This window comes from Pongo abelii, chromosome 11 (assembly GCF_028885655.2).
Source record: "Pongo abelii isolate AG06213 chromosome 11, NHGRI_mPonAbe1-v2.0_pri, whole genome shotgun sequence".
NCBI classification, from domain to species: domain Eukaryota; kingdom Metazoa; phylum Chordata; class Mammalia; order Primates; family Hominidae; genus Pongo; species Pongo abelii.
This window is the reverse complement of record NC_071996.2, coordinates 38,037,157-38,049,508: the sequence shown is the minus strand read 5'-3', so window position 1 is coordinate 38,049,508 and position 12,352 is coordinate 38,037,157. Positions and strand designations below refer to the sequence as shown.

Here is a 12,352-nt window from a genome sequence, read left to right as displayed (position 1 = left end):
GCCCAGGCTGGAGTGCAGTGGTGTGATCTCAGTTCACTGCAAGCTCCACCTCCCGGGTTCACGCCATTCTCCTGCCTCAGCCTCTCGAGTGGCTGGTACTACAGGCGCCTGCCACCACACCTGGCTAATTTTTTGTATTTTTAGTAGAGACGGGGTTTCACAATGTTAGCCAGGATGGTCTCGATCTCCTGACCTCGTGATCTGCCCACCTCAGCCTCCCAAAGTGCTGGAATTACAGGCGTGAGCCACTGCGCCCAGCCTGTTTTTTGTTTTTTTTGAGATGGAGTCTTGCTCTGTTGCACAGACTGGAGTACAGTGGCGCAATCTCAGCTCACTGCAACCTCTGCCTCCTGGGTTCAAGCGATTCTCCTGCCTCAGCCTCCCGAGTAGCTGGGATTACAGGCGCCCACCACCCCGCCCAGCTAATTTTTGTATTTTTAGAATAGATGGGGTCATCATGTTGGTCAGCCTGGTCTCAAACTCCTGACCTCGTGATCCACCCACCTCGGCCTCCCAAAGTGCTAGGATTACAGGCATGAGCCACCATGCCTGGCCTGAGGTGGAGTTTTAATAGGACACATGCAATCAAAGATGTAGTCCCTTCTCCATTTACCTGTGGCAAAAGCAGTGAAACTCAGGACAGGAGACACATTGTGGGAGGCTCCAAGACAAAAGAAGAATGAAAGCACCTATTTGGGACTATTTCTACTATAAAGCTTAGGGGGAAACAGTTTTTAAAATAAACGTTTACATCGTCCAGCCTAGTTCACGAGTGCAAGAAGAAGACCAAATGTGGAGAAAAGGTCTGGCGGAAAGATCTGAACCCAACTCCCTAATTTTAATCTTGAAGTTATATATGAAAAAAATACTGATACATATAATGAGCCTAGAACCCAAAGGACATCTGATGCTCAGAATCTGTTTTGAATAAGGAATCAATCAGGGAATAAAAATAAATTGAAAACTACTCATATCTTAAGATATATATTCCATTCAGATTCTGAGTAAGGCCACCTTTTGGAAGTAAATTCCTGAAGAAGATACTATTGTCAAATAAAGTTTACTGCCTCTTTTTCCTTAGCCAAAAGGTAAATCATAGGAAAATGACCAGCCCCTAAGCAATCTGTAGGAAATGGAGAGAGGACCGAGAAAAACTGCTTCCATTTCAGGGGAGTGGGACAATTCCCTCACATCAGACCTTCGGGAAATCACTTGCTTGTCACTCCTTCAGTGAGTCTACTAATCAGTGAAAAAAGTTCCCAGTGGCTGGGCTGGGTGGCTCACGCCTGTAATCCCAACGCACTGCGAGGCTGAGGTGGGAGAAATGCTTGAGCCCAGGAGTTCAAGATCAGCCTGGCTATATGGTGAAACCCTGTCTCCACAAAAAGTACAAAAATTAGCTGGGCATGGCAGTACATGCCTGTAAGTTCCAGCTACTTAGGAGGCTGAGGTGGGAGGGTCGCTTGAGCCCAGGAGGTCGAGGCTGCAGGGAGCTGTGATCACACCACTGCACTCCAGCCTAGGCGACACAGTGAGATCCTGTCTCAAAAAATTTTAAAAAAGAAAAGTTCCCAGGACCTATTATACAATATCAGCAAATTCCTACTTCTACAAACAAAGCAGATTATGTTACTCCCATATGCACTAACACCCGACAGAATTTCCACAATATCTCAGAGGCGCCTTGTGCCTCCCTCCTGGAGAGGTCACAATTCACTCACATTCAACTTCTGCTTTGAAATTTTCCCTTCCTATAATTCAGTAACCTACACATCTATTTTTACTACAACTCAAGACATAAATTTACCTGTGCAGCAAACTGCCTTGCCTCTTCTAGAGGAGCATCAGAAGGGAACTGATTTGTAAAGGAAGAACCATCAGGAAGACGGAATTGAATTCTTGCAACAGTGCTATGAAAAAAGAAAATTAAAGTCACAATCTTCACCTCTATATATTCTCTAACAATATCATTAAGTTAGAGAAAATGGAAGTGGAAATGTGCAATGACAATAGTTTTTTCCACCATATCAGATCTTTTTGTTTGTTAATAACTGCTTTACTGAGATTCATATAAAAAAATTAACCCTTTTAGGCTGGGTGTGGTGGCTCACGCCTGTAATCCCAGCACTTTGGGAGGCCGAGGTGGGCGGATCACCTGAGGTCAGGAGTTCAAGACCAGCCGGGCCAACGTGGCGAAACCCTGTCTCTACTAAGAAATACAAAAATTAGCTGGGCATGGTGGTGCCTGCCTGTAATCCCAGCTACTCAGGAAGCTGAGGCAGGGAGAACTGCTTGAACCCGGGAGGTGTAGGTTGCAGTAAGCCGAGATCACGCCACTGCACTCCAGCCTAGGCAATAGAGAGAGACTCCGTCTCAAACAAACAAAAATTAAGCCTTTTAAAATGTACAATTAAATGATTTTTAAATATATTCAGAATTATGCAACTACCAACACTATCTAATTCCAGAACATTTTCATCATGCCAAAAAGGAACTCCAACCCCATCAGCAGTCACTCCCCATCCTTCCCTCCTCCAGACCCTGGCAACCACTAATCTACTATCTCTATGGATTTGTCTATTTTGGGCATGTCATATAACAGAATCATACAGTATGTGACCTTTGTAACTTGCTTTTTTCATGGAAATTGTATTTTCAAGGTTCACCCATGTTGTTGCAAGTATCAGTTCTTATTCCTATTGCTGAAAAACACTGTTGTATGAGATACAGTTTACACATTCTTCAGTTGCTGGACATTTGGGTTATTACCACATTTTAGCTATTTTGACTAATGCTGCTATACATACTCATGTACAGGTTTTTGTGTGGACGTTTTCAATTCTCTTGGATATAAACTGCTGTATAAACTGCTGCTGTAGAACTGCTGGGTCCTATGGTAACACTATGTTTAACATTTTGCGTTACTGGCAAACTGTTTTCCAAGGTGGCTACATCATTTTACAATCCCACCAGTAACATAGAAAGGTTCCAAATTCTCCACATCCTCACAAACACTTATTACTTTCTCTTTACATTTAGGCATACTTAGTGGGTGTGAAATAGTATCTCATTGTGGTTTTGACTTGATTTCCCTAATGACTAATGATGTTGAACATCTTTTCATGTGCTTACTGGCCACTTGTTTATCTTCTTTGGAGAAATGTCTATTCAAATCCTTTCCACATATTTGAACTGGGTGTCTTTATAATTGAGTCACAGGTTATTTTTATATTCTAGACACAAGTCTCTCATCAAATATATGATTTGCAAATATTTTCTCCAATTCTATGGGTTGTTCTTTGCATTTTTTTTTTTTTTTTGAGACAGAGTCCCACTCTGTCACCCAGGCTGGAGTGCAGTGGTGCGATCTCAGTTCACTACAACCTCCGCCTCCCTGGTTCAAGTGATTCTCATGCTTCAGCCTCCTGAGTAGCTGGGATTACAGGTGTGCACCACCATGCCTAGTTAATTTTTGTATTTTTAGTAGAGACAGTTTTTTGCCATGTTGGCAAGGCTGGTTTTGAACTCCTGGCCATAAGTGATCTGCCTGCCTCAGTCTTCCAAAGTGCTGGGATTATAGGCGTGAGCTACCACACCCAGCTTCTTTGCACTTTCTTGCTGATATCCTTCAAAGCACAAAAGTTTTAAATTTTGGAAGTGTGATTTACCTATTTTTAAATTTTGTTCCTGTGCTTTTAGTGCCATGTCTAACAATCCATTGGCTACTCCTAGATCACAAAAATATATTCCTCTTTTTTCCTCTAAGAATATATATTTTATACAGTTTTACTTTTTGGTAGATGATCCATTAAGTTAATTTTGTACATGGTGTGAGGTAAAGGTCCAAATTCATTATTTTGCATGTAGATATTCAGTTGTCCAAGCACCTTTTGTTGAAAAGATTCTTCTTTCCCACTGAATAGTCTTGGTACCCTTTTCAAAAATAAACAGTTCATAAATGTAAGGGTTTATTTCTAGAGACTCCATTCTATCACACTGATCTGTATGTTCATCTTATACCATTACATCACTGTATAGCTTTGTAGTAAGTTTGAAAATTGGGAAGTATGAGTCATCCATCTTCATTTTCCAGATTGTTTTAACTATTGTGTTTCTTGCATTTCCATATGAATTTTAGGTTTATAATTTATGGAAAAAAGCCAGCTGGAATTTTGATAGGAATGTTGAATCTATAGATCAGCTAGATCAGTTTGGGGAGGATTATCATCTTGACAATATTAAGTATTCTTATCCATGAACATAGGATACTTTCCATGTATTTAGATCTTAAATCTTTCAACAATGTTTTGTCATTTTTAGCACACAAATCTTACACTTTTGTTAAATTTATTACTTCATTATTTTTGGAAAATTATTTTTAAAAATTTTTCTGATTACAAAATACTACTTGTTAACTGTCCAATACAGAAATATGAAAAGGCACAGAGAAGACAATAAGTATTAACCATAATCCAACTAGCAAGGTGTACTAGAAATCTAAACTTTTTTTGTCTTTTCAGCATATTTTTGTTTTGGGAACTGCCTTCTTACCCTGCTATGTGTCCTTCATTCTGATATAATTATCAAAAACATTTCCCCCACCTCCTTCACCACAAGGTTGGGCATGTCACCTCCTCCAACCAGAGGGCCCACACATGTGGACACTGACTACTCTGAAGGTGGCCACATGATCCAAACAGGGGCAGTCAGAATTCTCAGTGACTGATACAGGCATGAGAGAGAAAAGGTTAAATCTCTTCTGTCTGGGATCGTGAATTCAAGGTCCTGAAAGTGCCAGGAGGTGCTGGGCTCTCCTGACACCATTTGGAGAGTTTCTCCAAGAATGAAGCTAAAACAGAAGAAATCAATAATTAAAAAGAGAGAGAAAAATTTTAATGGTATCCTTTAGATTGTTGGACACAGCTATGCCTAACCAAATTCACTCTTGGATTTCTGAACTGCAGAGCCAATGTATTTCCTCTTTTGCTTAATCCTATCGGATAGGGGATTCTGAAAACTAAAGAATCCTAATATGTATGAGATAAACATTATATTCATTTGGTTACAAATCATTTCTGTCTTTGGAAAATAGGTATTTATTGGGCTCTCTTTTAAAGTCATTTATGTAGTACTTTTTTAGTGTACACTCACACGAAATGAGAGATATCATTGGGAGCTGTCAAATTAATCAATATGTCCCCTGGAATGGACTGCTTGTAACTACAGTATACATCAGTGTTAAAAACCAGCCTATAATCATTCTCCTCGGGCCCTATGTGCACAGAGATGTTTCAGCATGAAATATAGTACCTTCTTTCTCTTGCATAAGATTCCCTCTTGACTTCCATTTCTGCCTGTTTGGCTAGCAAGGCAGCAGCTTTGGCAGCCTCTACTTCTTCCTTTGTCTTTGCAAAACGAGCAGCTCTCTCTGCACGGTCCTTTAAAACATCATTAAATAGCAATTACCTTTACTGCCAGAATGGTCAATTCACACAATTCCAAACAAATATGCATGGATTTTTTTTTTTTTATTAAGAGACAGGGTCTTGGTCTGTCATCAAGGCTGGAATGCAGTGGCACAATCATAGCTCACTGCAGCCTCTGAACACCTGGGCTCAAGCAATCCTCCCACCTCAGCTTCCAGAGTAGCTGGGACTACAGGTGCACGCCACCATGCCCAGCTAATTTTTTTTCTTTTCTTGTAGAGGTGGGGTCTCACTTTGTTGCCCAGGCTGATCTTGTACTCCTGGCTTCAAGCAATCCTCCCACCTCAGCCTCCCAAAATTCTGGGATTACAGTTGTGAGCCACTGTGCCTTGCTGCCTGAAATTCTCTAACATCATATGTGAACTTTAACATTCTGGAACTGTTATTTTTTACTTTTATCAACTGTCGGAGACCAGAATTATTATTAAGGAAACAAGGAAATGAATTCACTCACTATTGTATCTCCAAAGCCTGGAACAAGGTCTGGCACATAATAAATACTCAACAAGACTGGGCGTGGTGGCTCACGCCTGTAGTCCCAGCACTTTGGGAGGCCAAGGTGGGTGGATCACCTGAGGTCAGGAGTTCGAGACCAGCCAGACCAATGTGATGAAACCCCATCTCTATTAAAAATACAAAAATTAGCCGGGCATGTTGGCGTGCTCGTATAACCTCAGCTACTTGGGAGCCTGAGACAGGAGAATTGCTTGAACTCGGGAGGCGGAAGTTGCAGTGAGCCGAGATTGCGCCATTGCCCTCTAGCCTGAGCAACAAGACTAAAACTCCATCTCAAAAATAAATAAATAAATAATAAATGCTCAACAAATACTTGTTGACTGAGCAAATGAACAAAAATATTAAGGTAGGGATGGGTTTTTCTTTCTTTTTTTTGAGATGGAATTTCGCTTTTTGTCACCCAGGCTGGAGTGCAATGGCACGATGTCAGCCTACAGCAACTTCCACCTCCTGGGTTCAAGCGATTCTCTTGCCTCAGCCTTCCAAGTAGCAGGATTACAGGCGCCCACCACCACACCCGACTAATTTTTGTATTTTTAGTAGAGATGGGGTTTCACCATGTCAGCCAGGCAAGTCTTGAACTCCCGACCTGAGGTGATCCGCCCTCCTCAGCCTCCCAAAGTACTGGGATTATAGGCATGAGTCACACCTGGCAGGATGGTTTTAATATGTATTGCAGCTGATGAATTCTAAAAGCAATTGTTGCAAACTAAGCTTTATGATGTGCCTAAATCCTTTCAATGTTGCAAAAAAGTGTGCCCGTGACTAGAGAAGAACTACTAGGTACTTAGTACTAGTAGTTACTAGTAGTAGGTACTAGTACTTAGCTTATTTTCTAGGGAATCTTTAAAAGCTGCTTTTTGAATGCTGATAAAAGTCATAAATTAACAAAATATGAATAAAAATCACTTTGAAAAAATCAACTCAATTTTAATCTTAACTATTTTAATTCATTTACAATTTCTAATAAAAGGAAGCTCAGGATTGGTAGTCTATGAGTCACTAAAATCTACTATTTTTGTGTAAACAGTCTGGTAGTAATCTAAAGCTACTGTGCACAGAAAAACAATTTCACTAATGTCTGGAAACTTAAGACTTACCAATGCAATCTGCTGTTTTATACGTTCTCGAGCTGCCCTATCTTCTGCCTTTTCTCTGTTTCTTTCCTCCAGCATTCTTTTTGTTAATTCTTCTTCTTGTTTTCTTTTATAATCCAACATTTCTTTTCCAGTTTTTCTCCTCTCAATTTCCTTCTTAATTTCTCTCTGAATTAAAGAAAAAGTTTTATGATCCAAAAACTTGATAATCTGCCCCAGATATTATTTTGAATGCAAGGAAAACTGCAGTTAAAAGAATAAAACTTCATAAAAAGTAAGTCTAGACGAGTTTATTAATGGCACAGTTAATGGTCAAATGTCCATCAATCTATAAATCATTGCCAGCGGTCTGTTAAGATAATAATGTAGTCAGTGTAATTTGAAGGCAAGCATAATTACAGGTCTTTAGTCATGAGGGTAAATATATTACCCTTCAGGGACAAAATGGCAGTCATGTATTCGGCTTGAATGAAATGGTAACCTTCCTATATTAGAACTCCAAAGAAATGCTACACAGTTAGGTATACATGGTGAGAAAAATGAACCATGTGCTAGAATGCTTAACAGGAGAGGAAAAATTCAGCAAAATGTCTACACATTTTTTCACAAAAATGAACTAAAACTTTGTTCTGCCTCAAGCCAAACAATTTTAGCTCAAGTCCCTTTATTCTTAGTGTAAAAAAAAAAAATCATTGCAGAGGGAAAAAGCATGGTCTAATTTATTCATAGCAATTTACGAAAAGAACACAAAAAATGTATATACTATGACTATACTAGAGAAAACAGGAATTATCTTCACAGTGCTGCAACACTGAACTAAAACTAGGAAGTCACTCTAGGCTTGCCACACTGTATAGAATAATCAATCACAACCTCAGTTAATGAGAGGACAAAACAATGCTAACTGCATGAACTTTACCTGTTCTTCCTCTTTTCTTTTCTCTTCTCTCCTTTCTTCAAGTTTTTTTGTTAGTCTGTATTAAAAAAAAAAAACCACTAATTGAGACACATCATATTAATATAATATAAAACACATTTAGGAGATGGATTTAGCTAAAACAATTGGAGAAATACAGAAACAAACAAAAAGCAAGCAACTATTTATCTGCCTGGCTTCAGGCCCCTACAGAAATCCTGGAGTCAACGAGAGACCATCAGAAGCCTAGCTTCACTCTATATGCCTCACTTCCCACTTATGATTAGTTTCCCTTTTTTTCTGATTTACCTGATATTGACTTTAAAATCTACAAATACATTTTCAAACAAATACATAAATCAGTGACTTATAAATGCTCTACTCCTTATATAAAACTAAACAGCACTATGGTGAAAAAAAAAAAAAAAAAAACCTGTAAAAATAAAAACTTAAGGCCAGCAAATTATTAATACCAAATTACTAACACCAACTTCATTCTCAACTGTAAGAAGTTCATCAATTAAAAATGAATGGAGGCTGGGCACAGTGGCTCATGCCTGTGATCCCAGCACTTTGGGAGGGCTGAGGTTGGTGGATCTCTTGAGCTAAAGACCAGCTTGAGCAACATGGCAAAACTCTGTCTCTACAGAAAATACAAAAATTAGCCAGGCGTGGTGGCGTGTGCCTGTAGTTCCAGCTACTTTAGGGGCTAAGGTAACAGAATTGCTTGAGCCGGGAGGTCGAGGCTGCAGCGAGTCACGTTCGCGCTACTGCATTCCAGCCTGGGTGACAAAGGGAGACCCTGTCTGAAATAAACAAACAAATGGAGGCTGGGTGTGGTGGCTCACATGTGTAATCTCAGCACTGCAGGAGGCTGAGGCAGGAGGATAGCCTAAGCCCTGGAGTTCGAAACCAGTATGGGCAACAACTTGAGACCCCATCTTTACAAAAAATAAAAAATTAGGCTGGGCACGGTGGCTCAAACCTGTAATCCCAGCACTTTGGGAGGCCGAGGCAGGTGGATCAATTGAGGTCAGGAGTTTGAGACTAGCCTGGCCAACATGGCGAAACCCTGTCTCTACTAAAAATAGAAAAACATCCGGGCGTGGTGGTGAGCGCTTGTAAACCCAGCTACTCGGGAGGCTGAGACAGGAGAATCGCTTGAACCTGGGAGGCAGAGGTTGTAGTGAGCCGAGATCATGTCACCGTACTCCAGCCTGGGTGAGAGAGTGACACTCCGTCTCAGAAAAAAAAAAATAATAATAATATAAAATCAGCTGAGCATGGTAGTGTAATGCAATGTAATGAAACCCCATCTCAAAAACTAATAAAATAGGCCAGGCACAGTGGCTCATGCCTGTAATCCCAGAACTGTGGGAGGCCGAGGTGGGCAGATCACAAGGTCAGGAGTTTGAGACCAGCCTGACCAACATGGTGAAATGCTGTCTCCACTAAAGATACAAAAATTAGCCAGGTGTGGTGGCGTGCGCCTGTAATCCCAGCTACTCAGGAGGCTGAGCCAGGAGAATCGCGTGAACCTGGGGGGCGGAGGTTGCAGTGAGCCGAGATGGTGCCACTGCACTCCAGCCTGGGAAACAAAGCAAGACTCCATCTCAAAAAAATAAAAAAAATTAAAAAAAAAATAATGATTCTGAAATTAGACAGTGGTAGTGGATGCACAACCTTGTGAATATACTAAAACTCACTGAATTGTACACTTTCAATTTCATGGTAGTGAATTATATTTCATTTTTTAAAATGAAAATGGTATTTTCTCTAAAAGTGTTTGGTGTATACCAAACTGAACAACATGTGCCAGCAATCAAGGGAGTGAGTACTGTCAAAAAGCCAGAAGACCCAATATGAAGGGGATTCCAACAAGTCAAATTTGGGGCAATTTGTGCACCAAAAAGAATAGAGAAATGGATAGTAACACATGAGAGAAAAAAAAGCATCTGTGACATATCTTAACTGCTAAGGGGAACTGTAAATTGGCCTAACCACTTTGGAAAGCTGTTTGATCAGTATGTATAACCCAGAAATTCCCGCTTCTTCATATATATGCCCAAAAGAAATGTGTACACATGTTCACCAAGACATATACAAGAATATTCCTCATAGCAGTTCTATTCAAATAGCCCCAAACTGAAAACAATCCTAATATCTACCAACAGTAGAATGGATTAATAAATCAAGGTAGAGTCAAATAGAATACTATAAAGCAATGAGAGTGCACCAATTACTGCAACATGCAAAACAGATAAGCCTCAAAATACAAAGCTGAACAAAGGAGATCAAACACAAAATACATGTTGCGTGATTCCATCACAAAGTTCACAAGCAGACAACTAACCTACAGTGTTAGATTCAGGATAGTGATCCTCTTATGGAGGGAATCCGTAACTGGGAAGGGGCATTAGGAAAGCTTATTAGGCACTGTTAATTTTCTTTCTTTCATTTTTTTTTTTTTGAGACAAGGTCTCACTTTGTCGCCCAGGCTGGAGTACGGTGGCATCATCTCGGCTCACTGCAACTTCTGCCTCCCCGGTTCAAGTGATTCTTCTACCTCAGACTCCTCAGTGGCTAGGACTACAGATGCACACCCCCACGCCCAGCTAATTTTTGTATTTCTAGTAGAGACAAGGTTACAATGTGTTGGCAAGGCTGGTCTTGAACTCCTGACCTCAAGTGACCCGCCCACCTTGGCCTCCCAAAGTGCTCGGATTACAGGCGTGAGCCACCATGCCAGACTAGCACTGGTAATTTTCTATTCCTTCATCTGGGTGCTGGTGTCCAATAAGTAGTTTACTGGAAAAAGGGGGCGGGGGTGGGCAGATGGAAAGTAGAGGGGGTAGATCAAAGCATTTCTCTACAGAAGAATGCTAGCTGATAAACGTAGAAAAAACAGAATGAGAAAAATACCACAATTTTTAAACATCAATGAAATAAGTGATTACAGCAAAAATCAATGAATGCTGAAACCACCGGGTGAAGTTTTTAAGCAGTAGGATATTGACCGTTTGAATCACCCCATAGACAACTTATATATTAGAAAATGAAAAGGGTACCCAACAGATACCATCCTAACCAAATAATTAAACTTTACATCTCCAATAATGCATACATCTGATATTACTTGTCTCCTGATATGAGTAATGGAAAGGACAAAACATTATCTTGGTAATGTTCTTATCAGAGTTTAACCTGAATCTAATGATAGAACTGGGACCAGATCAAAGGACATTGTAGAAACAACTAACCTAGACTCTTCAAAATGTCTAAAATCATGAAAAATGCAAACAAGAATAGAAGTGTCTTGGATTCACAGCCTAAACTAAATGCAATGAACAATCCTTGACTGGATCCTGAATCAAGGGAAGAAAAGTTAAAAGGGCCATTATTGGAGCAACTGGGAAATCTGAATACGGACAACAAATTAGATAATCTTACTGTATCAATTTAGAACTTCTTGAGTATGATAATGGTATTGTGCTTATATCTGAAAATATACACCATCTGAAAATGGTGTATAAATGTATTTATAGACCATTTGTAGAATTTTCTTCTGAGAAATACAAACGCAAATTTGTTTTAATCTGGGTGAAAAGCTAAACTGCATCTAATTTAATAACAAATCGACTGTTCCATAACTTCTACATTTGGGCATCGACTTTTTTTTTTTTTTTTTTGAGATGGATTTTTCTCTCTTGTTGCCCAGGCTGGAGTGCAATGGCATAATTTCAGCTCACTGCAATCTCTACCTCCTGGGTTCAAGCAATTTCCCTGCCTTCAGCCTCCCGAATAGCTGAGATTACAGGTACCCACCACTACATCTGGGTAATTTTTGTATTTTTAGTAGAGACAGGGTTTCACCATGTTGCTCAGGCTGGTCTCGAACTCCTGACCTCAGTTGATCCACCTACCTCAGCCTCCCAAAGTGCTGGGATTACAGGTGTGAGCCACTGTGCTGGGCTGGCATCTACTTCTTAATGGTCACTATGCCTGCCTGGGCGCCAGAAGGGGGAAGGACACAGGTCTGTGAGCACAGATCCCCAGATCCTGGCCTAGGATGGAGTCCCTGCTCAAAGCCTACAGACCCTCAGCCAATGTCTTCCTAGGAGATGCATGCTGAGGTATCTAGGCATGAAGTGAAATTATGTCTGCAACTTTCAAATGAAATCAGAAGAAAAAAAAAGAAAAAAAATGAAAAGGTGGTCATTACACTATTTTTTCAACATTGAGGTTTGAAACTTATTCAAATAAAAAGACTGGAAGTCATGGTACTATATATTATCTTTGCCAGATAATTCTGCCCATGTTAAACATAATGACATGGC

General features: G+C 40.2%; 1 protein-coding gene across 1 annotated transcript in view; it reads right to left on the bottom strand.

Annotated features, from left to right (window-relative positions):
* The window catches only part of UBXN4 (UBX domain protein 4), a 43,013-nt gene that overhangs the window by 6,808 nt on the left and 23,853 nt on the right, over positions 1 to 12,352 (bottom strand). Inside the window, 4 exon segments of the mRNA NM_001133490.1 lie at positions 1,808 to 1,910; positions 5,311 to 5,438; positions 7,103 to 7,267; positions 8,019 to 8,073. Coding sequence (NP_001126962.1) covers positions 1,808 to 1,910; positions 5,311 to 5,438; positions 7,103 to 7,267; positions 8,019 to 8,073 — 451 coding nt within the window.